The 25,269-nt window shown below is 54.6% G+C and overlaps 1 protein-coding gene across 1 annotated transcript; it reads right to left on the bottom strand.

Moving 5' to 3' along the window:
* Positions 1-1,589: 1,589 nt before the first annotated feature.
* LOC116420243 (relaxin receptor 1-like) lies at positions 1,590-22,257 on the bottom strand. The gene is made up of 8 exons (XM_031944592.1): positions 22,129-22,257; positions 11,825-11,980; positions 11,424-11,513; positions 8,109-8,214; positions 7,647-7,718; positions 3,438-3,509; positions 2,886-2,957; positions 1,590-2,530 (listed from the first exon to the last, which is right to left on the bottom strand). Exons 1-8 carry the CDS (start codon positions 22,175-22,177, stop codon positions 2,455-2,457), a joined length of 693 nt encoding a protein of 230 aa, XP_031800452.1. The 5' UTR covers positions 22,178-22,257; the 3' UTR covers positions 1,590-2,454.
* Positions 22,258-25,269: the final 3,012 nt, after the last annotated feature.

Genomic DNA, 25,269 nt, shown 5'->3' with positions numbered 1-25,269 from the left:
GGGACGATGGAGCAAAATGACAAACGGTGGAGAGGGACTAAACCGGGAGGCCGAGGGCCTGGTCTCGAATGCTGACCCTGCCAACTTAATACCCAACTGTTTCTGGCCGTGCCCTTCACTTCCTGGAGAGTTCCTCCTCTACAAGATTGGGGGATTAGACTAAGTCCCCTCGTGACACTGATCCTATGATTCCTCCACCAGGAGAGGCAATGGAAATGGGAGTAATAACATCCAGGCAAGCTAAACCGGGGGACGGGGATGTGTCCCAGGTGTCGCGGGCTGGAGGCATAACGTCTCCACCAGTGCCGGCCCCTCATTGCCGGGCTCCTGGGCTATCGAGGCTGTCCAACTGACCAGAGGCATGTGGCACGTGGGACACATGGAATCACTAGGGGATTAATGGTAACAGGAAAGAGGGCCTTTGGTCTCCGTGGCCTTTGGATACTTCGGCTGGCCCAAGCAATCCACACGTGTTTATCAATCATCCCAGCAATTGGTAGATAAATGAGCCTTCATTTCAGGCTAAGGGGCTAAGGGGACAATCCTGTTTAACCCCTGCTTTCCTCTCCCTTCTTTTGCCCAGGATCTCGGGCAAGGACGACCAAAGACTTCCAAGAGCCCCCTCTGGCCGAGCCCCCTCTGGCCGAGCCCCCGGGACCAGTGACGGTAACAAATGAGGAAATCTGGGCTCTGCCTGAGGACACGATAAATTGTCTCTTCCGGCTGGTGACTGAATGGTTGGAAACCCAGCAGGAGCGTGTGCTTCCATGTACTTTCGGTACCTGTGGGAAATGACTCATCCTCAAAAGGCCACTTGCCAATGAAGGCTTTGTAACTAAGGACAAGAGCGAGCCTTTGTGTGACTTGCCCCCTTGGCTGTTGACAGCGAGTAAGTGCTCTTCCTATTTTGGAGTCGAGGTCAAGAAGACCTGGCAGAGCATTTAATTTGGACGTGGGAGCTGATTTTGCTTCTCCGTGCTTGCTGTTCCCTGTGGAAATTCTCGAATCCTGCTGCTCCTCCCCCCTGGGATTCAGAATTCACTTGGAAAACGCCTTTCTAGCTCTCCCCAAGTGTGACCTTCCCAGCTCCCCCGAGTCCTCGCCAGTGCTTCCTCTCCTCTGGCCCTATTTCCAGAATGCCCCATCCGAGAGCTCATCCTCTCGTGTGCCTCCGCTAACACTTACCTTTCTCCGGAAGACCTGGAGCCCCCTGGCCCTTCCTTCCAGTCTTCTCTCTGGTCCCCTTACAGCCGGGACCCAGAGGAGGAGCCGGTGTCCTTCTCATACCCCGTTGTACCTTTGGGTCCCTCCCCCTTGCACTCAGCAATCACCCGCCTTCCATCCTGTCTAGATCCTTGTTGCTGTCCCCTATGGACAGTCTCTTTCTTGTCCCCGGGAGCTCTTCTACTTGACTCAGGCCCCACCCCACCAGCTTGGGCCCCTGAACTTGCTTGCCCTATGGCTCTGGTTGACTTCAGCCGGGCACAACAGAACCCCTCCCCTCCCCCCCAGTAACAGAGCTTGGCCCAGGTGACGGGACTGTCGGGTGTGGCGCAGGACACAGTGACAGACGGACAACTACAGACAGTAGCAAATTTCATACAGTGAAAGACAGTCGGTCACACAATGGCAGACAATGGCAGGCGTAGGGTGGGAGCCAGGCCGGCTGATGTGCAGCAAGAGGCAGCGACAGCTCGACATCGCGTGGAGGTGAGCAATGGGTGGCGTCTCTCAAGTATTTACCAGCTATGGTCCCTGGATCCGGCGCCATTGCGGCACCTTGGCTGGCTTGAGAGGCTGGGCCCCCCCACTTACCCTCTGTCCTCCGAACTACCTCAGTCCCCGGACATGTTTTTGGCTTCTCCTTTGAGGCTCAGCTCTGGTGTGAGGGGGCAGGAAGTGACGCCTCCTTCCTTTGAAATCCCCCCTCCCTCCCTCACGTGGTGTTGTCTTGGGAGCTAATCACTGTGTGTGCGGTCCAGTTACTTGTCTCATCCCCTCAGAGGCCGTGAGCCCCTTGCGGTCAGGGACCAGGCCCTATTCGTTTCTGTCTCCTTTTTAGCGTCGAGCACAGAGTGGTGGAAGAAATGACAATAGCTTTGTGGAATGAAGGAGGGGATGAAGGGATGATTGGTGCAGAAGTGTCCCGGAGGATCCGGAGCACCAGACATTGCATCTGCCTTCAGGAACCACCCAGTCTTGATAAGCAGAGGGCACTCGCACACGGAACCGGGGAGGAACGAGGTGTATGGGTGTTCTGTGCATGGAGTGAGGTGTGATGTGGAAGCAGGAGCAGCCTTGTTGAGTGACCAGTCGGGGCCTGAGCCCATCTCTCTCCAGGGTGGCCGAGGTGCCCTCCTCCCCCCCCCCCCACATGCACCCTCCTCCACATATACACAAACACTGTCTGTGCTCCCCAGGGTGCTGGAGCACTCCAGGGGGCAGGACTGGAACTCACAGAAAGTACAGGGATGTCAGCCCCAGGAAGGCGTCAGACGGTAATTCCGTGATCTGGTTGTTGTCCAGCATCCTGGGGAGAGACAGAAGTCAGAAGGTAGCAGGGGCTGGGCCAACGGGCCTCACTCTCGGCACAAGCGGAGAGAGGGACCGTACTTCCTAGCTACCTTCTCACAAGGCTTGGTGGCTGCCATCTGGGCACGGGGTACAACTGACTTTCAGAGAGGACCCATTCTGGAATTGACAGCAAATTTACAATGGAGAGGGGACCCAAGGCACTGCCCCATCTTCCCCTCTGCCATAGGTCAGCTGGACTCAGTAATGGCTGAGTCCGGCCTAGTCATCTCTGCTCCCCAGAGGGTCCTTCCCCCCACAGTGGATTGACCCCTGACCCCCAAGTTATCCTGCCCTCCCCCCCAGTAACTCACAGCCATTCTAGTTGGTAGAGGTCCTCAAAGAGTCTTGGAGGAAGGGAGTGGATCTGATTGTGACTCAGGAACCTGAGGTCAGGGAGAGACGGGGTCTCAGTTTGGGGCAAGGTCACCTGTCTCTGAGCACATCCCCTTTGTCTCCTCCTGGCCTTCATGCCAAGGTTGGGGTCAGTGATGACGGTCAGTGAGCATGATCCTCTGGGAGAAAGTCAAAGCGGGCTCCCATCATGCCCTGGGGTAGCGGATCTCGCTCAGGCCCAGGCTGGGGTCGCTTTGGCAAAAAGCTTCCACCTCATCCCTCCCCCAGAGAAGGGACACTCACAGCTGGTTCAGCTGGGGATGATCTGGTCCTTGGCCCCCTCCTTTATCTCTCTGGCCCCCCCTGTCACCCCCCAGATCTCAGGAAGTCCAGTCTCCTGCTTCCTTCTCCTGTGCCCCACATGGCTCTACCTTCCCAGTCAGGTTTGTTCACCCAGGAAAGTCAGTTTCGGGCCCATTCTCCCAGCCCCCATTTCTCCATCCCCACCCAAGGAGGGACTGACTACTCACAGCTTTTTTAGCTCTACTAAGCCAGCAAACGCCCCGGGAGCTACAGATTGGAGACCGTTGTTCTGCAGGAGGCTGGTGGACAAAAGAAAGCAACTTAGAAGCGCCTCAGCACTGCTGGGACAGCTTTAGAATCCCAGAGCCCAGGTTCAGATCCTGCTCTCGGGCTTCCCGGCCATGTGGTGTTGGGCCTTAGTTATATATAATAAGGAGGTCTGGACTCAGTGGCTTCTAAGGCAAGAGCCCTGCTGCAGAAACCCAGAGGAGTCTGGCCTTCCCGGGGAGTGAAGTCAGTAAACATTCGCCAAGTGCCCACCACACAGCAAGGCATGTTGGGTGAGACAAGGAAGGCTTCGAGAAGCCAATAGTCTGACGGGGGAGACAAGCGACTTATAGGATAAAGTGGAAGAATCAACAGAGGGAAGAGCCCAGCATCAGGTAGGGTCCGGATAAACATCTTCAGGAAGGGAGACTTGGAGCTGGGACTTGAAGGAAGCCAGGAGGTGAAGATGAGGAGGAGAACGTTCCGGGCCCAGGACACAGCCAGGGAAAGTGTTCAGAGTTGGCAGAAGCTGGAAAGAACAGCCAGGAGGCCAGGATCATCGTATCCCAGGGAGGGGAGTAAGGTGGAGTGAATCGGGAAATGTAGAAAGGACTAGAAGGCAGTGAAGGGTTTTGAAAGTCTAACAAAGGGTTTGTTTTTGGTTCTGGAAGCACTAGGGAGCCACGGGAGTTTATCGAGCAGGGGAATGACATGGTCAGACTCGGGTTTCATCAGTCGAATGTACAATGGGGCTGGAGACCCGAGGCAGGGAAACCAAGCAAGAGGCTGCCGAAATACTCCAGGAGCGGGGCGACGAGGGGAATGGAGAAAAGAGATGTTGGGAAGGCAGAAAAGGCAAAGAAAAACAGCAAATGCTATGGTCCCCGAGGTGGAAAAAGAAGAGGCAATTCTAAAAGTGCTGTGATTCTTAACATTATGCACAAAACATTAACTTCTGATCTTCCGCCTGGGAGATCTTTGTTCGATGATCAGCGAGTTGAAATGCTGCCAGTGGAACTGAAGCATGTCCATATTGACGTTATAGCTTAGATAGGAAGCGGGAGCCAGAAAGTGGATGCTGCCAAATGGCAGGATGCTTCAAAGAACAAAAACAAAGGAGCTGATTTCATTGGGTGCCCAGTGGCCACAGGAAATGAGACCACTCATTTCCTTGGTTATCTGGCTCATCCTCCGGTACTCGTGAGGAGGTTGAAGGAGATCAACACAATGAGGATGATTGTACATGTTACCGAGGATGAAAAAGTGGAGAAAATTGAGGGAAAATTGAAACAAGTTCACCAAATTGAATCAACGTGTACCCTCTTGACACTTGGCGAGCCTTCGTGCAGAGACACATGGGAGGAGGGGAAAGAAGACTGGAAAATGCGGATTAGGATCTGGAGATGAAAAATGCCAAAGTTCATAGATGACGCAGAGTACTTCCAGCCACACAAGCTAATACTCTCTTCAAGAAGGGTTAAAAGTCGCCCCATAGGGTCAGCTATAACCTGAGGATGGCTGATTACTAGACCACGGATTAGCGGGGGCAAATTACTCCCCAATTAAAAGGTAAAGAGAAGTTTGATAAGCAATCGCAGTAGTTTCCATGTGAACAGGTTGTTCACTCAAAAATGGGAAACCGATAAAAGTACCGACTCTTATTATTGTCCTTTAGGGAAGTTTTCCTGAGGCCAAATAAGTGAGAAATCTAAGAGAGTGGAAAGCACATCAGCAAAGATTTGATCTCCTCATCAAGTAAGAGATGTGGAAGCCAGTTCAAAGTCCAAGGAAGGGGGTGGAAAATGGAAGGTTTACATCACAGTGAAAAGCAGTGGCAGGGCCGGGGGGAGGGTGGGTGAACCTAAAGAAAACTTGGTAAGAAAGCCACTTAAGTCATGTTGCAAAGCATTTGTAAGATATATAGGGAAACCTTTTACAGAAATCAGTTCTCATTATCAATGGCACCTTTTGACTCTTAAGACCTCACTGCTCGATGCTGATGAGAAAGGGGGGAAATGACATTTAAAAAGATGGTAGAATGGGTGAGCGTGACTGAGAAAGCAGAAGAAATCGCACTTCCCGTGCCACCATTTGGAAGGCACTCCGGAAACAATTTCCAGGATCTGTCAAAGAGGGAGAGATGCCAAATGAACGGAAACAATCGCAGATAGTCTAACACCAACAAAAGGATAACTGAGAAGGCATTGGCAACGAGCTATATGCTGCTTTTTGTTTCTGTAAAATCGTTTGGAAAATGGGCTCCGATTTACCCAGCAGGTTATCTTTTAGGAAAATATACAAAGGCAACAGCCTGTTTTTGTTAAAAAAAAAAATATATATATATAACAGCCAACTACATCTTACTAGTCATACTACTGGTTGAAGCTCTAAGACCTTAGTGAGTTCCATTTCCTGCCTACAAAATTGCATGTGGTTTTGGGAGAGCCTCCTCCACAAGGGTCTCCAATGCATATGGTAGACACGAGATTACTCGACAGATGCAGATAACGCTGTTCAACAATAATGGGACAATATACAGTAGGAAAATAGTCATGAATCAACAGGGGCTGCTCAGTTTTATTATGGATGCCCAGAGCGGGACCAGAGGTCGGGTCTGAGAAACCGTACAGAAGTCTGGTGACCTCAAGCTTTTCCCAGTGAGGCCGTGGCTGTAAATCTCGCCACTCTCGAGGATCCGGACTGGAGGTGATGAGAGGACATGGTAGTGGGGCTGGAGGTATGTAAGGAGGAGATTGGGGCTGTGAGGTACATTATCGATCTCTTGATTTCAAGCCTCAGAATCTTTGGGAAAGCTCTTTACAGCCAAGTTCTGGGGATGAGGAAGGAGCTGACTACTTGTTCACCTGTTCTGAGGCAGAAGGCCCCTTAGAGGCATCTACACCCACTTGAGTGGGAGAGACCCAGAGCTGAGGAGCTCCTTAATGCTTACTTTGGAAAGCTCTTGTTCCCAGCAAATTTTCTTCCAAACAAGCCCAAATCAGCCTCTGAGAACCACTTACCTGGGTCTGAATTCTGGGCCAAGAAGACAAGCCAACACCCCCTGCCACATGGTGAGCTTCTGCCTGGATGAATGCTCCCCCCTAGCCCGGATGAACGCTCCCCCCTCCCAAGCGTCTTTATTCCCAGGTAAAGATCACCCGTTCTCATTGACCCAGTCAGAGCCACCGTCATCCCACCTATCGTGCTCCTCCCCATATACAGAACAGCCATTCTCTTCCTGATCCTTGGTTCCTCTCTGGTTCCTGCCCTTGACGGTGCCCGTGCCTCTGCCCCGCCCCTGCCTCTGATCCTACCCCTGCTTCTTCCTCTTCAGGCTGCTTTCTCTACCAAGCCCCTCCTGGGGGGGGCTCCCCTTGGTGTCTCCCCCTGTTAGGAGGGAAGCCCTTGGAGGCTCGGATCGCCTCCTTTCTGGCATTCCCAGAGCTCCATAGAGGTTCTGACCTCTATGTTTACTGACTTGACTTAGTGTGGCTGGAGCTGAGACTAAAAGAGGCTCCACATCTGATTTCCCAGCATGCCGAGGGGACTCCCCAAGGCACCCAGGTAGGACTGTTGAAGCCAGGCCAAGTATCCTGGAAGAACACCTGCCCTTCTTCCTGCCTGAGCTCCAGGTGACAGAGTTGGGGGAGATGGAGGGAGAGCTCCCTTTATTGTATTTTCTTCAGCTCCAAGAGGGAGAGGATTTAGAGGGGCCCTTTGGCTGCCCACAGGGATCAAGGGCTGGGAAGTGCAGGGGGGAGGGAGAGCTGGGATACCCCCGCTGGGCCCCGGTCACAGGCAGCAGAGAGCCTGCCTTTCCCCTCCACCCTTGCACTCTCACCTGGGTCCAGCTTCACACCCACCGAGGCCCTGTGGACCACCGGGATGAGAGGGAGCACTCAGTGAGGTAGAGATGTACATACAGTGCAGAAGCTCGGGGATGCGGACAAACAGTCAAGGCCCGGGCATGGGCACAGGTGCACCCTCAGAATTAGCCAGTGCTCCCCCACCCCATAGCCGTTTACTGTCCCGGGCTGGAGGGGAGAGCTGGGCACAGGCCTGGGAGAAGTAGCCTGTGCTGGAGCTAACGTGAGGGTGAGAACGATGGCGCAGCCAGGGTCACGCAGCTGAGGGGGGCAGCAAAGCCTTCCGGGGGGGCATCTACTCACAGCCCTTCCAGGTTCTGGTAGCCGATGAACTGGTTCTCCCGGAGCTGGAGGATTTGATTATCCTGGAGGTTCCTGGAGATGAGGAGACAAAAGGGTCTAAGGGAGGCCTCTCTCTGCACAGCCCCAGCCACCCCCTTGTCCTGCATGACTGGGCTCATAGCACCCCCCAAATTGGGCCCAACAACTGGAGGGAGGACTCTCGGGGAAACGGGCAGGGGAAACAGGCTGTCCCCTCAGTCTTGGTACATTGTCCTATTTGGGGGCAGGGAGGATGGAGACTGGGTGACAATTCCCCCTGCCCCTATTTGCGTTCCTGGTTGAGAGTCAGCGGGGAAGGTGCCTGGAGCTCTCGGGGACGGCCGGAGGGGCTCCTGCTCGGGCAGCCCTGGCCATCTCCCCGGGCCACCCCGATCTCCGGCCCCGCAGCCTCCCGACCCTCCCAACGCCACTCTTGGGACTTACAGAAGAGAAACGTTGTCAGAGACCATGGGCACCTCGCTCAAGCCTTGAGCCGTGCAGTCGACTGTCTGCCCCCAGCACAGGCACCCCGTGGGGTAGAATTCCAGGCCTGCCGTGAGAGAACAGAAGGCCCAGGGGCTGCAGAAGAGAAGCTTCAAGGGGGGTCCAGAGAAGGGCTCCTCCGCTGATTGTCCCCACCTCCCTCGGAGGGCATTTCCTCCAGCCCCCAGTCTCCAAGCTAGAATTATGGGCCTCGGGTCCCATTTTACCCCAACCCTGGGAGGCCCAAGTAGTGATGGACTCTTCCGGGCAGCTGGGACCTGTTAGGTGGCCCAAGCTTGCATCAGAGACTCCAGGACACTTAGCCCCGTGGTAGAGGCCGGAAGGTGGGGCCGGGACTCAGTTAGCCATGGGAACCGGGCTGGCTTCTTGCAGACCGAGAGCCCGGGTCTAGGGCACTTGCCCGAGTGGGCTTTTCTCTCATATCTCCCTTCCTTGAGGCAGGGTGGAGCCAGCAAGAGCATTTTGCATCTTATAGCCCCAGGAAGTGACTCTGAGATACCTTTGCTGTTTCTTCCAGAAAATGGGCACAAATTCACTTCTCAGGGTGTTTGTTGTGGAGGATTTGGGGTATATTAAAGCAATACAGAGATGAGAAGCAGCTGTGGGAGTGGGGCTCATGGGAGAGGGCCTTAGAGCTCAGCTCTAAAGAGGGCCTTCTAGGAAGCTTGGGGCCCTGCTCCTTTGCCTGCTGACTCTGATAGAGGCTCCGCAGCCTCCACTCAAATCCTCTTCTGACGTCTTCCCCTTAGCATGGAGAGGCCGCGGCACAGGGGCCTGGGAGGAAGGGCCCGGTAGGGGGCTGGGGGAGCAGGCGTGGGGGAGAGGGTCACGAGAATGGCCCCTTGTAGCGTGTGCCAGTGAATGGGTGCGTGGGCGAAAGTACACATCTCCTGTGCCCTGTGCCCCGTGCCCTGTGCCCGTCTGCCGTAACCCTCTCATGCTGCTGAATTTAAGTTTGAATTTCATTAGCTAGAGGGCAGGCTATCGTTGTGGGATTTGCACAGCCCCGAGGACACGGGGCAGCATCTTATATGTAACCTGTGAAATGTTTGTCCTGGGCAGCCACCGACCATATACACTTTCCAGGGTCTTTGGGTTCAGCCTCTGAAGATTCAACTCTGACAGACTCCCACGTGTGCGGGAGAGAAAATCCATTCCCTTGTAGGAACAGCCCCTTTCCCGGTCTTTAGACAGAAACCCCCCAGTCTGGGGTTGGGCTCCCTTCCAGGGCCTCTCCCCAGGGGGTTTGTAGGCCCTGACTGAGCTTGCTTTTTGCTCCCAGGAGTTTCAAGAGCCCAGAGTCACACAGTGGCTCAGTGGATAGAGCACTGGCCCTGAAATCAGGAGGCCCTGAGTTCAAATCTGGCCTCAGACACTTAACACTTCCTAGCTGTGTGACCCTGGGCAAGTCACTTAACCCCAATTGCCTCAGAAAAAGAAAAGCAAAGGAAAGAAAAGAGCCCAGAGTTACTTTCCTGGCCCCAGGAGAAAGAGCTAAGTGGCAATCTATCCTTGGTGGATATTTGAAGACGCTAAAGTTAGCTGGAAGGAGAGAGAGGAGCTGTGCATTGGACAGGGCCACAGGCTTGTTGGAGAATAGAGTCAGAATGGGGGGGGTCTGGGGCCTGACCTCTTTTAGCCTCAGTTTCCTCATCTGAAAAAGGAAAATGAGCCTGCCGTTCTACCTAATTGGGCGTTTGTGGAGAAAGGCCTTTGCCCACTTCCAAGTGCTCCACAAATACAAGTTGATGGGCCACTAATGATGATAATCATCATCACAATCATGTAGCACCTGCTCTGGGCCAGGCATTGCACTAAGTGCTTTCTGCCTATTATGTCCTGGAAACAGGAGAGAGAGGAGCCAGAAGCCAGGGGAAGCTTTGGCAACGACCGGGCCCGGCAGGGAGCAGGGCGCTCGGGACATAGTCGAGAGGCCGGCCACGGAGACCAGTTGGAGCCACGGGAAGAGAAGACTTCCTGGGGAGCCGGCACCAGGCACGGGGCTGGGGTGCCGAGGGAGGCCGGGAGGGCGAAACAGGCCTTTCGGGGCTCGCTCATGGCAAGGGGAGGCTGTGGAAAGCGCACGGGAGGGATGGCGGGACAGCCTGGAGGCCCCCTGAGACTCCCAGCCTGTGATTATTAAGCAAATCATGCCTCTTTAACAAAAGAAATGTAGAAAATGATCAAGCAATTAGGAGATGATGAAGATGTGACCCAAAGTGCTTCACAAAGGCCACCTGGGAACCCTTTCTGGGGCCTCCCATGGAGCCCAGCCTGAGCACAGGCTCTGGGGCAGAGGAAGTGAAGGTGCCCCCCCAGCCCCCAATCTAAGCAAAGCCTCAGATGGCAGAGTTGGGAGGGTCCACCTGGGACATAACAAATCCTTTCTATGAGCTCCAACCTGTCCTCGGAGCCCTTCAGCCATGGGGAGCTCACCACTCTCCCTTCAATACTGGACTTTCTGCCGGGGGACAGCTCCATTTTTCATCATGTCCCACACCCCTGTGTCCAAGCCATCGGGCCCGGACACTACCACGTGCCGGGCGCTGTGCCAGCTGCTGGACCACCCCTCCTAGTTTTCCTCCATTCTGAAGGCACCCGGAAGTATAATCTCCTTGCCATGTAGCATGCTTGAGAACCCCTCCTGGGCTCCCAAGAAGGGTCTCCTTTTTTAATTCAATAGCACCAATTTAGGGGAGCAAAGACCTTAGAGTGGGAGGGGTTCATTGCCTCAGTTTACAAGAGAGGAAGCCATGTCCCAGAGGGCTTCAGTGTCTTGCCTATGGCCACACAGGTGGTTTGTGGGAAGGCTAGAATTCAGGCCAGGGCCCAGACTCCAGATGCCGGCCTTTCTTCCTCTTGAGGAAGTTTCCAGTCCCTTCCCATCCCAGTTTGTCATCGGGCTTCCTAGAACAGAACTCGATATTCTGGCTCTAGCCTGGCTGGGCCAATCTCAGCAGGGAAGTTTCCGGCAGTACTACCATCGATATTATTTATTTGGTCCAGTCTCATGATTTTGGGGGCATCGGGGAATCAGGTTCCTGCAAGTCTCAGAGGCCTCCCCGGGGCACCAAGAGGCCAAGGGGCTCGCCTGAGGTCACCCAGTCAATATGTGGCCGGGACTTGGGGCCAGGGGCCCCCAACTCTGAGCTTGGCACTCAATGCCTTGGGACTCTAGGGTAAAGTGATGGGGAGGCGGAAAGAGGGTGGGACTCGGCTTGGGGCTGGGGGGCACCAAGCCCGGCAGATACTCACTGCACTCCAGTAAGCCGTCTTCAGGCCTCAGCTGGTTTCCATTCATTCTGTAAAGCATGTCCAAGAGGTGTGGCCATCCACTGTTGTCCACTGGAAGGATCGGGGGTGGGGGGGAAGGAAGAAGACATTCAAATCACCCAAATGTGCCCTCAACCCCGCACAATAAGGAAACCGAGGCCCTCCAAGGGAAGCAGGGAGGGTGGGGAAAGTGGCAGAGCTTGGGAGAGGGAAAATCTCCCCTCTAGTAAATTAGCGGACTTCTAAGCAGGAGCTGGGGTTTCTAAGCTGGAAGGAAGTGCCAGAGGTTCTGGCCAGTTTGGGGGATGGAGGAGGGGGAGGAAGAGGAGGAGGAGGAAGGGTAGGAGTACAAAAGGGCAAGGTTTGGAGCTCGGGATCCTCACCGCAGTTTTCCTCATCGGCCCCATTGGCACAGTCCTCGTGGCCATTGCAGTGAAGGAGCTGAGGAAGGCAGGTGCTGATATTGCCACAAGGGAATTCCCCCAGGGGACAGGACTGGTGGCTGCTGCTTGCAAACAGACCCAGAAGCAGGAGAGTCCCTGGGGAAGAAGGGTCGGGGAGGGAGGAGTCAGAGTATGTTTGGGACCCCCTTTCACCCCGTTACCCCAAATGCCCAAGCTGCGGTCACTCGGTTGTCTTTTGTTTGTGTCACATTTCCATGGAACCTAAGAATGGGCAGGAAGCCCCAGACTTTTACCCTGGAAGGAGTCCCCTCCCCTGCGTTCCTTCCCAGCCGTCATTTAGCTTCCTGCATCCTTCCCGTGGGGCGCTTCGGCTCATCTTCTTGAGCTGCTGGATGGCAAAGGAAGACGGTAAATCGCCTCACAAAGGATAGGCCCAGGCTTTCAAAAGCAAAGCAAGCTGTCGGCAACCTTATGAGCAAATGTTCCAAGGCGCTAATAAGCAGAGAAAAAGCAAACCCAATGGATCCTGAGCTTCTACCTTGCGCCCGCTGGATTGGCAAAGATGGCAAGAGAGGCAAGACACAGATGCTGGTGGGGCTGTGGCCAAGCGGGCTCGCAGGAGTGTGTGTGTGTGGGGGGCTATGAACTGGGCCAACTGTTTGCAAAAGTACGGCCCCAAAAGTTTGTCTGCCTACCCTCTGGGACTCTGCTAACACCACCAGCTATACATCCCAGAGATCAAAGAAAGATGAAGACCCACAGATGCACACATTTGTATTAGAGAAGAAGAAAGAAAGAAAGGAAAGAAGGAAAAGGGAAGGAAAGGAGAAGGGGAAGGAAGGGAGGCAGAAGGGAAGGGAAAGGAAGGGAGGAGGGAAGGAGGGAGGAAGGGACGGAAGAAGGGAGGAAGGAAGGAAGGAAAGGAAGGAGAGAGGAGGAAGGAAGGAAGGAAAGGAGGGAGGGAGGAAGGAAGGAAGGAAGGAAAGGAGGGAGGAAGGAAGGAAGGAAAGGAGGGAGGGAGGAAGGAAAGGGAGGGGAGGAGGAAGGAAGGAAAGGAGGGAGGGGGAAGGAAGGAAAGGAGGGAGGGAGGAAGGAAGGAAAGGAGGGAGGGAGGAAGGAAGGAAAGGAGGGAGGAAGGAAGGAAGGAAAGGAGGGAGGGAGGAAGGAAAGAAGGAAAGGAAGGAAAGGAGGGAGGGAGGAAGGAAGGAAGGAAAGGAGGGAGGGAGGAAGGAAGGAAGGAAAGGAGGAGGAAGGAAGGGAGGGAGGAAAGGAGGGAGGAAGGAAGGGAGGGAGGAAAGGAGGGAGGAAGGAAGGGAGGGAGGAAAGGAGGAGGAAGGGAAGGGAGGAGGAAGGAAGGGAAAGGAGGGAGGGAGAAAGGAAGGAAGGAAGGAGGGAGGGAGAAAGGAAGGAAGGAAAGGAGGGAGGGAGAAAGGAAGGAAGGAAAGGAGGGAGGGAGAAAGGAAGGAAGGAAAGGAGGGAGGGAGAAAGGAAGGAATGATGGGAAGGGGGGGAGGAAAGGGAAGGGAAAAGGAAAGGGAAAGGAACTATTTTCCTCCCTCCTCAATTTGACATATGTTTAAAAACAAAATCATTTATCAAAAATTTATGGTTTTGTGTATAATTCTTTTTACATTGAAATGTGCTTATCAATGACTGTTAAATTCATATGAAATGGAACGACTTCTGGGTCTATTATGAATTCCTGTCATTGAATCTCAATTGTATTCTCAAAGTCACACAGGAAAACATTTTCTTCCTAGAAATCCCATTTCCCAAAGTGGCTGTTCTAACTCCCCACTCCTTTCTTCTTCCCTTTTGTCTCACTCTGTTGTCTCCATTAGTCTGACTGTATCTCTTCCCACCCTGTCACCTGAGGATTTCATTTTGTATCATGCCTGATGGAGAAAATGGAGGCTGTTTCACTGCAAGCTCTTGCTTCTCTAAGCTATTCCTTCCATTGAAACTGCTCTTCCAAAGTTGCCAGTGAGCTCTTGCTACATCTTTTAAAAATATTATTTTTATTTTATTTTTAATTTTAGATTCTTTTTTCTTTCTTGCTAAATCTAATGACATTTCCCCCCAATTTTCAATCTTGATATCTGTGGAGCCTCTGACTATGCTGATCACTCTCTCCTCCCGGATTCCTTCTCCTCTCTAGATTTTCAGGAGCCCCCCTCCATACCCTTGGTTCTCCTCCTCCCTCTCTAACTGTCCCTTTTCAGTCTCCTTTGCTGGATCCTCTCTCAGGTCATGTCCACTATTCACGGTGTCTGTTCTTGCTCCTTTTCTCACTCTCTATTGCTCTCTGTTGCTATTGCTAAGCTCACTTTTTCTTTCTTCCTTCTTTCCTTTTCCTCCTTCCTTTCCCTTCCTTCTCTTTTCCTTCCTTCCTTTTCTTCCTTCTCTCTCCTTCCTTTTTTCCTTCCTTCCTTCCTTCCATCCTGCCTGCCTGCCTGCCTTAATTCATCCCTCTCCCTAGCTAGCTCCCTCCCTCCCTCCCTTGTTTCTTTCTTTTCAAAAAATTTCTATGAAAAGCATACTTAGCTTTTCTTTGGTCAAAGGTCTAACCATTTATCCAGTGCAAACGGGTTGCAAGCACAAAATACAATTTACATATGAGCCATAATTACTGTTCTTTGGAAAGAAAAAATAGTTGCCTTAATATCACCTTGACAGTGATTTCTCTCCCTTCCCCTTGCCTCTCTTCTTTGCTTGGCCCTTGGCTCACCCCCTTCCAAGGGTTTCTCCATAGGACTCCCCACCCCTGAAACACACGGACACACATACCTGGGTTGGGGTTGTTACGGGGGTAACCTGACTGGAGTGACCAATTGAACCCTGTCTCCTTGAGTTGACCTTAGCCCTGTCAGTTCTGGCCCAGGATGAGTGGTGTTGAGCACCTACTCCTTGTGCAGCCTCTATATAGAGGCTTGGGGGCAGGGGCACAAGTGGGAGACATGAATCCTCCCCTCTGCCAGGTTCCTTCCCCTTCCCTTCCTTCCCTCTGCTCCCTGCTCCCAAGGCCAGTTTCTGTGCATATGGATGTGTAGTGTTACAGTTTGTCGTGTGTGTGTGTGTGTGTGTGTGTGTGTGCACGTGTGCATGTGTGTGTGGAGCTTGTTTCAGAGCAGTATTTACTGAGAATGGAAGGCTGGGAGCTTTAGCAAACCCAAGGGGCCAGGCTCTTGGCTTGAGGTACTCATTTTCTAAAAATATTCAATATTATTTTAGAATGCCAATAATGGAAGAAGAATAGGGAAAGGAAAAGGAGGAGGAAAGTGAGGGGGGAGGAGAGCGCTAAGGACTGAAAGGAAAGAAGAAAAAGAGAAGGAGGTGGGAGGGCAGGGGAAGGAGAAAAAGGGAATGAAGGGGGGCCCTTGGTGGCCAGAGTACAATGGCACAGTACTGCGCTGCAGAAGGTGGCTTGGGGATTAGGGGTAGTATTGGGGGCCTGACTCGGTGGGCTAGTGGGGCAGTTAGGGCCATGCAGAGCTGAAGGATCAAGGAAACAGTGTGATCGAAATGAGGCAACCATGGGACAGTGGTATGAGTGGTACCTCGTCGTCGCTGTCCTTTGTTCTGGAAGAGAGCCATGACGTCAAGAAGGAGCTGCCCTGACTCGGGAATGAATTGGATTGAAGGGAGGGAGGGCTGGCCAAGGTCACCGGCCTCACTCTCCCCTCTAAAGCCCTCTGGCTCCAATGGCCAGAGAGAGAGAGAGATTAAGAGATGGCCCCGGATGCAATGGGAGACCTGGGCCTTTTTAAGCTACGGTCTTCAATGGGTCTCAGTTAGACTAAGGCAACCCCCATTCAGTGATCCAGGCTAGGTAACAATTGAATCTCCTCTTTCATCTAGTCCAAAAACAAACAAATCAATGAATGAATCTGGGAGGGGAAGACCTTCAGGCTTTCTGGCCGAAGCCGAAATGATGGCCATTTACATTCCATCTGAGACGATCAGGACCTAAAGAATGACCCAATGGGCCTTGGTCAAGGACCCATAGGTGGCCAGAAGTATTGAGTCGCTGTTAGAGGTGCAAGTTCCAGGAGCCTCCAGATCCAGGGAAGATGAATTAAGTCCCGAGTGTGGAACAAGAGACTGTCTGGTGTCCTGTAAAGTCCTTTGAGCCAGATCGGCCCAGTTGAGTTCCGTTCATGGGGACTGAACAGAAATGGGTGGAGGTGGATGGTTGAGGGGCTTTCAGCAGTTCCTGTGACCATGTTTAGTTAGAGGAGCCTAAACCTGACCACGCTGAGCTGAGCTTCCCAAACGCAGCCACAGGCACAGCCATGAGCTGGGCCCCACTCCCGCCCCACGTGACTTCTCTCTGCCCCAACTGCACCTCATCCATCATCCCCCGTCCTGTGGGCTTGGCAACTTGCTTAGCCCTCGGGAGATTTATTGTCTCTCCCAACCACTTATCCTCTTCTGGGCCTGGCGGGCCAACTTTCTGGGCTGGGAAGCCAAGTCTTTCTAAGGAGGGCGCCATCGATCTCCCCGGTCAGCCCAGCCCTAGCCACGCCATTGCCAGGAAGGGGCCGGCCGCCCTTCAGCTGCGGGCGTGCTGGCTCTCTCCCCGCCCCGGGGCTGTTTCTCTGCATGGCAGCTCACCCTTTCTCCACTCCAGGAAGCCCCCTGCCCAGGTGCCCTGTCTTGCTCCCTTTTGTTTGGCTGCGCCATGGGCAGTTTGCCACTCGACACTCCACCTCGTTTGGATTGTGCTCCCCTGTTCTTGTTTGCTAAGGGTGCTATTCACAAAGCTGTTGGGCCAGGTCAGGACCAGCTACTTCCTCCCTCCCTCTGTGACCTTGGGAAAGCTTTCCCCATAGAATGTAAAGTCCTAAGGGTGGATCCTGGTTTGGTGTTTGAATCCCCAGATCTTTGGCAATTGGCTATTAAGCTCATTTCTACCTGTTGAAGCACCCTTTCCATTTTAGCAGCTGTTACAGAGAACTAAACCAAAGCCCAGATTTGAAAGTGACTTATCCAAGTTCACTGCCACTCTAGCAGCTCTCTCCAGGTCATTCCTTGGGGTTACAGCTAAGGCCTTTGGTAGCCAAAGCTTCCAACCTGTGGCGCTTGCTCGGGCCCAGGCCCAGTGTGTGGGGAATGATGGCCAGCCCCAGCAGTGGGCCTCACTCTCAGGAAATCCGGGATCCACACGGGAGGTGGCCTTGGGAAGGCAGTGCCCAAAGCCAGGCCAAAGGATCAAAGGAGGGGAGGGGCAGACACTGGCACAGAAAGCATCCGGAAGTTCTGGATTTGAAGGGGCCTGGGGGGATCTGGGCCAACCAATAGCAGAAGAGACTCCTGCGGCACCCCCGGTGGAAAAGGTCCTCCCACCTGGGGGAGTCTAGTCCCATTGTGGGAAGCTCTCTTTCAGCACTATGCAGTTGGACCGGAAATGCTTCCTGGAAACTCCCCCCTCCCCCCACTGGTTCTGGTGCTGCCTTTTACCAAGATTGGTCCCCGGAGGGGACCCAAAGGGGGGCCAACGAAGCCAGGCCGACCGGAAACGGCGAGAGAGCGACTTTCGAGCCCTGGCTTTGGAAAGATCCTCCAAAGGGAATCTCCCTTCCTTCCTCCCACTCCAAGAGGGATAAAGGCCCACAGCTGGGAAGGGGCTCACCAAGGCCCCATAGGGAGTGAGTGGTGGAGTTGGGATTAGAACTCATGTCCCTAGAGTTCCGTTCCCTTGTTTGTCTCCTCTGTTGGGCCATACAGTCAGGAGTGGAAGGAGCCCCACGGATAGGCGGCTCTTCTCCAGCTTTGGAGGAGGCAGGAACAGGGGTAGTGTCTTCAAAACCCAGCCCCCACCCCCACCGCTGTAGAACCAGATTCAACACGTATTTATTCCATGGCTCCTGTAAGCCTGATCCTGGGGCTAGACGCTGAGGAGGCCCCAGAGACCAAAACAAGCAGTTCCTTCCCTCCAGGGGGCTTTCCCCATTGGAAAGAAAGTCCCGGGATGTGGGACACCCAGCGAGGTGAATACAGTCTGGGCCAAGTGATTTCCAGGAGTGGCTGGAGGGCCACAATGGAAAGAGGGCCCAGCCAAGACGAGAGGAAGAATGGGGCCCAGTGCAGCCTGGGAGGATTTGCACACTTACAGTCTGTGGCCTGAGGCAACTCAGGAAGTTTGGGATTTGAATCCACTTCAGACACTTGCTATCTCTGGGACCCTAAGAAAAAGCACTTCTTTTTTTTGAGCCTCATTTCCAGATCTGTCCAAAGATGCTAATTTCTGTCCCACAGGTTGCTAGGAATCAGGTACATGGGGCTGACCCTAAATGCCGCCAGTGGGGGTAGCTAGGGGGCGCTGCAGTGGATACCCCAGCGGTGGAGCCGGGAGGGGGCAGGTCTCTTACCTCTGCTGCCAAAACCAAATGAAAACCGACCCACTGGTGGGATCTTAGCAAGTTACTTTCCCTTTTGGAGCCTCAGTTTCCTCATTTATAGCATGAGTTCTGAGATCCCTGTGGCTCCACGCTAGTTGCCATTGTCTCTGAGGCAGAAGCAGCTTGGAGTCAAGATCTGGCTTTGTGTCCCTGTTTGGTGACTTGGGCCTTTTGGGAACTGGCTTTCCTTTTGTCTAAAACAGCGCTTATTATGCTCTCATTGTCTACCTTGCAGGGAACTGTGGGAATTCTTACATCAGGTAAGTTCAACAAGAGTTGCAGGGTGGGAACAGGAAGCATGGCCTGTCCCTAACACCTGGCTGTGTGGCCCTGGGCTGGGATTACTGTGGGCTGGGCAGATTTTGGCACCTTTCACCAGCTCTCCAGAATCTGCCAAAGGGATACAGCACTTGCATTCCCTGCTTCTGCTGGCTGGTGTGAGCAGGGGCATCTGCCATTTACAAGGTGCATCTGGCTGCCCTCTGCCTTTCTGTCCCTCTCTGTCTGTCTGTCTCCCTCTCTCTTCCTCCCTGTGTCTTTCCTTCTCTCTCTCTCTGTCTGTCTTTGTCTGTCTCTGTCTCTCTTCTGTTTCTCTCTCTCTCTGTCTCTCTTCTGTTTCTCTCTCTCTGTCTCTCTTCTGTTTCTCTCTCTTTCTCTGTCTCTCTTCTGTTTCTCCCTGTCTGTCTCTGTCTCTGTCTCTCTCATCTGTCTCTCCCTGTCTCTGTCTCTGTCTTTCTCTGTCTCTCTTCTGTTTCTCTCTTTCTCTGTCTCTCTTCTGTTTCTGTCTCTTTCTCTGTCTCTGTCTCTCTCTCTTTTCCTCTCCCTCTTTCCCTGTCTCTTTTCTTTCTGTTCTCCCCTCTCTCTTGTCTCTGTCTGTCTCTCTTCTGTTTCTCTCTTTCTCTGTCTTTCTGTTCTCTTCTGTTTCTTTCTCTTTCTCTTCTCTCTGTCTCTTTTCCTCTCCCTCTTTCCCTGTCTCTTTTTCTTGTCTGCCTCTCCCTCTCTCTGTCTCTGTCTGTCTCTGTCTGTCTCTCTTCTGTTTCTCTCTTTCTGTCTCTGTTCTGTTTCTGTCTCTTTCTCTGTCTCTGTCTCTCTCTCTTTTCCTCTCCCTCTTTCCCTGTCTCTTTCTCTTGTGTCTCTCCCTCTCTCTGTCTCTGTCTGTCTCTCTTCTGTTTCTCTCTTTCTCTGTCTCTCTGTCTCTCTTCTGTTTCTGTCTCTTTCTCTGTCTCTGTCTCTTTTCCTCTCCCTCTTTCCCTGTCTCTTTTTCTTGTCTGCCTCTCCCTCTCTCTGTCTCTGTCTGTCTCTGTCTGTCTCTCTTCTGTTTCTCTCTTTCTCTGTCTCTCTGTCTCTCTTCTGTTTCTGTCTGTCTCTCTGCTTCTGTCTGTCTCTCTCTGTCTCTCTTCTGTTTCTGTCTCTTTCTCTGTCTCTGTGTCTTCCTCTTTCCCTCTCTCTTTCTCTTGTCTGTCTGTCCCTCTCTCTGTCTCTGTCTGTCTCTCTCTGTCTGTTCTGTTTCTCTCTTTCTCTGTCTCTCTCTGTCTCTCTTCTGTTTCTGTCTCTCTCTCTGTCTCTGTCTCTCTTCTGTTTCTCTCTTTCTCTGTCTCTCTCTGTCTCTCTTCTGTTTCTGTCTCTCTGTCTCTGTCTGTCTCTGTCTCTCTTCTGTTTCTCTCTTTCTCTCTCTCTGTCTCTCTTGTTTCTGTCTCTTTCTCTGTTTGTGTCTCTCTCTCTTTTCCTCTCCCTCTCTCCCTCTCTCTTTCTCTTGTCTGTCTCTCCCTCTCTCTCTCTCTCATCTGTCTCTCCCTTTCTCTGTCTGTCTCTCTCTCTCTTCTGTTTCTCTTTATCTGTCTGTCTCTTTCTGTCTCTGTCTGTTTTCCTCTCCCTCTCTCCCTCTTTCTTTGTCTTGTCTGTCTCTCCCTCTTTCTGTCTCTCTCTCTGTCTCTTGTCTGTCTCTCTCTGTCTGTCTGTGTCTCTCTGTCTTTCTCTCTCTGTGTCTCTCTTCTGTCTCTCTGTCTCTGTTTCTCTCTCTCTCTCTCTCTCTCTCTCTCTCTCACTGTTTTTCTCTCTGTCATGTCTCTCCCTCTCTCTGTCTGTCTCTGTCTGTCTCTCTTCTGTTTCTTTCTCTCTGTGTCTCTGTCTCTTGTCTGTCTCTCTCTCTGTCTGTCTGTCTCTTGTCTGTGTCTCTCTGTCTGTCTGTCGTCTGTGTCTGTCTGTCTGTCTGTCTCTCTCTGTCTCTGTCTCTCTGTGTGTGTCTCTCTTCTGTCTCTCTCTGTGTCTCTGTCTCTCTCTCTTTTCCTCTCCCTCACTCCTTCTCTCTTTCTCTTGTCTGTCTGTCTGTCTCTCTCTCTCTCATCTTTTCTCCCCTCTCTCTGTCTGTCTCTGTCTCTCTTCTGTTTCTGTTTTTCTGTCTCTCTTTCTCTCTCTCTCTCTCTCTCATCTGTTTCTCCCTCTCTCTGTCTGACTCTCTCTGTCTCTCTTTTGTTTCTCTCTCTCTGTCTGTCTCTCTTTTCTCTGTCTCTTTTCCTCTCCCTCTCTCCCTCTCTCTTTCTCTTGTCTGTCTGTCCCTCTCTCTGTCTTTCTGTCTCTGTCTCTGTCTCTTGTCTGTGTGTCTCTCTCTCTGCCTGTCTCTTGTCTGTGTCTCTCTGTCTCTGTCTCTCTCTGTTTCTGTGTCTGTCTTCTGTCTCTGTCTCTGTCTCTCCCTGTCTTGTCTGCCTCCCTGCCTCCCTGCCTCCCCCTTGTCTCTCCTTCTCTCTTTTCTTCTCCTCCCTCTCTCTCCCCTCCCTTTCTCTTTCTCTCCCACTCCCTCCATCTCTCTTCCTCCTCCCTCCCTGTCTCTCCCTCCCTCCCTCTCCCTCCCTCTCTCTCTCCCCCTCCCCCTCTCCCCCCTCCTCCTCTTTCTCTTCTCCCTCCTCCGTTTCTCTGTCCCCTCCTCCTCCTGCCCTGTTCTCTCTGTTCCCCTCCCCATTTCTCCTCTCCCTGGTTTTCTGGGTTTTTTTCCCTCCTTGGTCCTTCTGTCTTCTGGTTTTTTGTTGGCCGGGGGTCCTCTTCCTGGTTTTTCCCTGGGCCCTTTTCTCCCTCTCCCTCGCGTTCTCCGGCCGTCCCCCCTTGTTGGGTGGGGCCCGGGCCCTGGTTCCGCCTTGGCTCCCGTTAAGGGAGTACCGGCCGTCCTCCGCCATTTTGTAAGCAGGGACGGACCGGCAACCCTTCCCTCCCCTGGCCCTGGAAATTTGGGAAAATCCTTTGGCCTGGGTGGCCCAGGCCATTTGGCAGTGGGCAGGCCCCGGCAACCCGTCCCTCTTCCATCCGCCCGAGGCCTCGGCCAAGCTCCCGCCCTGCACCGACCCAAATCCGGAAGGGAAGGGTTGGGAAATGGCGGGGGGCCCCCGGGTTTGAGGGTGGGCAGCCGCCCCCGCAGCCCGCCTCCCGTGGCTTCGCTACCTGGCGGCCCAGAGTGCTCGGCGGCCGCCCCCGCCCCTGCACCAGACCCATCGAAGGGAAGGGTTGAGCTCTAAAGTGGCGGGGGGGCGCCCCCTCCCCCCCCCCTCCTCACTCGGGGATGGACACGACCCCTCCTCCGGCTCCCCGGCCGTAGGGAGTCGCCCGCCGCGATGGTGGCTCGAGTGCCCGCCCGGGGAAGCCGGGCCCCTTCCCTCTCCCGGGGGAAAGCTGTGGGGTCGGGGGCCCCCTCGCGCCCCCCTCCCGCCGCCCACTCCCTCGGCCCCAGCATCTCCGGGGAGACACGGGGCCCGCGGTGCACCCCCCCTCAGCCCGCCCCCGGCTCCGCTGCCCGGAGGACGCCCCTCGGGCGCCGCCACCGAGCAAAAGCCTCGGGGCAGCGACGCCCCCTCCCCAGGTCCCCCGCCCCCCCACAACGCTGTCCCCGGCACTCACTGGCAAAGGTCCGGAGGGGAGACGCGAGCCGAAGGGAGCGGCCCGTCATGCTGCCGGGGCCGGGAGCCGGGAGCTCGAGGGGCACGGACGGCGCGGGGAGCGGCACCGAGGCGGGAGAGCCGGCGGAGGCTGCGGCGGCGGCGGCGGCGGCGGCGACGGGAGAGGAGCCCGGCGGGGAGGGAGCGCGGGAGGGAGGGGACAAAGGCTGGGCTGGGCTGGCCGCTCCCACTCTCCCTCCTCCCCGGCTCTCTCGGGCGCGGGCACACAGACACAGACACACACACACACACACGCACACGCGCGCGCCCGCGACACACACACGCTCACTACTCCGGACACACCCTCCCTACTCTCCCGTACGTGGGAGTCACACGTCCGCGCGCACACTCGGGCTCACACACACGGGCCGGCTCCGGCCGCCCGCCCTCCCCTCCCCGGGTGGGTGTGCCCGCCACACACTCAGGTAGCTCAGGAAAGGAGCCGGCTGGTCTCTCACAGCAGGCCGGCCACACGCGCTCCCTCCTTCCAGCCCTGGGCACACCCAGCGACACGCAAAGGGGCGCGCTATGGCAGCCGAGCACACAACTTGTTCTTCCTGCACATGCAGAGGGACAGCGAGCCCCCAACACACACACACACACACACACACACACACAGACGCCTTTTTTATTAACCCTGGATGGTTTTTCTTAATACTAAGGGTGAACTGGAAGAGGCCCAGAGAGCCCCGAGCTTTAGGGGGAAGCCCTTGATTTGATGGGGAAGGAACCCGGGGCCCCCTCCCCGCTCCTCAGCCCCCCCCCCGGGCTTCTGCAGAGCCTCGTTGCTTCGAGCCTTTCTTATTTGCAAAGTGCTCCCCGCTGGGAGAAAGACCCCCCTCGCGCCCTCCCTTCTGTCCCTTCCCTTCGTCTGTCCTTCTCCTCCCCATCCCAGTCAATCATCGGCCTCCCTCCGAGTGCCGAGGCTCTCACAGCTCAGCCGCATTTATAAGGAAATGAATGGAAACGAATGAATGAACCAAGCGCCGGAGGCTTTACTCCGGGGAGGATCGGGCTCCATTCGGCGACATTTCCGAAGCCGTGTGTGTGTGTGTGTGTGTGTGTGTGTGTGTGTGTCTGTGTGTGTCTGTGTGTGTCTGTGTGGACGCGCACACGCAGTCGGGAGATATGTTGGACATAAGTCTCAGAGAAGGTAGGAGCACATTAGCTTTCAGGGGGCGGGGTCAGGAAAGGTAGACGCTGGAGAAGGTGGGACTTGAAATATGCGGAAGGAGGGAGGGCTGGGAGCCGCCGGGGCCAGGAGCCCAGAGCTTGGATTGCCCGGTCCAGGACGGAGGGGGAGGGGAGAGGAGGGAGGGAGGGGAGGCAAGAAGAATGAAAGGGAGGCAGGGGCCCAGTTCTGAAGGCTTTAAAAGCCAAAGAGAATTTTCTGCTTGGCCCTGAGGGTGCTAGGGAGCCACTGATGGTTATTGCTTAGGGCCGGGATTTAGTCAGAACTGCCTCCACGAAGATAACCGCTAAAAGGTTTCGCTGACGGCACATAGAAAGGCTGAGGACCCCCAGATTCTCGGTGGCGGGGCCCGCGACTCCTGAGGGTACAGCCAGCGCTCGCCTTCCGGCTGAGGAGCCCGGAACAGCTAAGACGGAAGCCCTGAGACGGGCGGATCCCGGTGCAAATCCCGCCTCAGACACTGGATCCCAGGCCCATGACTGAGCTTCTCCGCCTCGGTTTCTCAATGGCAAAATAGAATAATGACACCACTCCCCTCTGGGGACTGTTGTGAGGAACAGATGACGTCATCTTTAGAAAGCACTTACACAGTGCCTGACACACAGTAGGTGCTCTAGAAAGGCTTGCTAGCGGCAGAGCTGAGTTGCTAACTGCATCTTCGCTTCTGCTGCCTTAGGGACGGCTATTCTTGGCCCGAGGAGCCCCCGGGGCTCTCAGGTATCCCCTGTGGGTAAGTGGACCTTGAAAGGAGATCACCCAGGGATCTCCGTGCGTATAAATATTCCCACACCATAAAGGAGCTTCCAACAATTTCCCAAGGCCTTGCAGAAGTGGGCCCGGGCCTGGCTGGGGAGGGGAAGGGAAAAGGAAAGGAGAGCTTCTTCCATCTTATTCCAGGGGGCCAACCCATCCCCTTCACACTGCCGTCCCCTGGCTCTTGCCCAAGCTTCCAGCCGGAAGCTGCGCTCTGACCCCGGCAGCCATGTGATCCCAACCTATGGCGGAGGAGAAGCAGGAACAGGCTGCTGCTTATTTTCAGGGCCGGCTACACTGGCCATAAACCGAGGGGCCGGGTGTCTTTGCTGGCCGAGTATCGGGTGTCTGGCCTCGTGGACCTTCCTCTCCGTCTTCTTTGCCTTCCCTGGGCAGCACAGCACCCCCCCCCCCCATTCCCCTTTTCCTGGACTCCTGTCAAAGCCTCCTTGGTAAATGGGCTCCCATCCCCTGGCGGCCGCGTAGCCCAAACCCCTGGACTCTTTTGCCTTAAGCTGATTCACCCAAAAGATTAGGTGGGGGGGGGGCGCCATTGCTTAGGCTGCAGCTTACTTGACAGCCAGTGCCCACGGCCCTTCCTGTGTCCCGTCTCTCACGCAGCCCCCACGCTGGGCTCCCGGCCACTCCCCGTCACTCATCCGCCTTTGCCATCCATAAGGCCCTCTGCCTCCCGTCTCTTGGCGCCGTTCAGGGGCCAGCCTCTTCTCTCCAAGTGAGAACTGTCCTCGCCCTGGTGGTTACCCCTTTGTGCGCCATCTAGACCTAGGGATGCAATGGAGCAAATCACTGGCTGTGCGCCCCATCCCCCTCCCTCCACTTGTGGAACCTCAGGTCACACAATGTTCTGGCTGAGTGCAGCAAACTCCAATCACCCCCACGGGGCTGCAATTCTACCACCCTTCCCTGTCATAGAAGCAGCTGACCAGAAGGGAGCGCCCACAGAGGAGGATTCTGGGAAGATGGCGGAGTATGCTGGTAAATTTCAAGCTCTCCAGATTTCCCCCACAAATTGAGCAAATTTGCCCCTCAGGGTGAACCTAGACTGGTGAAAAGCCAAGGAGCCTTGGGGCAGAACAGGGGGATCCTAGGGATGCCATCTGAGAAGATGTGAAGAAAGAAGGGGCCAGGATTAACCCA

The sequence above is a fragment of the Sarcophilus harrisii genome, chromosome X (assembly GCF_902635505.1).
Source record: "Sarcophilus harrisii chromosome X, mSarHar1.11, whole genome shotgun sequence".
NCBI classification, from domain to species: Eukaryota; Metazoa; Chordata; class Mammalia; order Dasyuromorphia; family Dasyuridae; genus Sarcophilus; species Sarcophilus harrisii.
This window is presented reverse-complemented; position numbering and strand designations above follow the sequence as displayed.

Excerpts from the sequence above, each read along its gene's own strand:
- LOC116420243 (XM_031944592.1), bottom strand. The coding sequence starts at position 22,177 with ATGACGGGCCGCTCCCTTCGGCTCGCGTCTCCCCTCCGGACCTTTGCC. Across the intron at positions 11,514-11,824 it reads GGCCGATGAGGAAAACTGCG|TGGACAACAGTGGATGGCCA; the intron begins GTGAGGATCCCG and ends CGATCCTTCCAG. Across the intron at positions 7,719-8,108 it reads TCTGACAACGTTTCTCTTCT|GAACCTCCAGGATAATCAAA; the intron begins GTAAGTCCCAAG and ends CCTCATCTCCAG.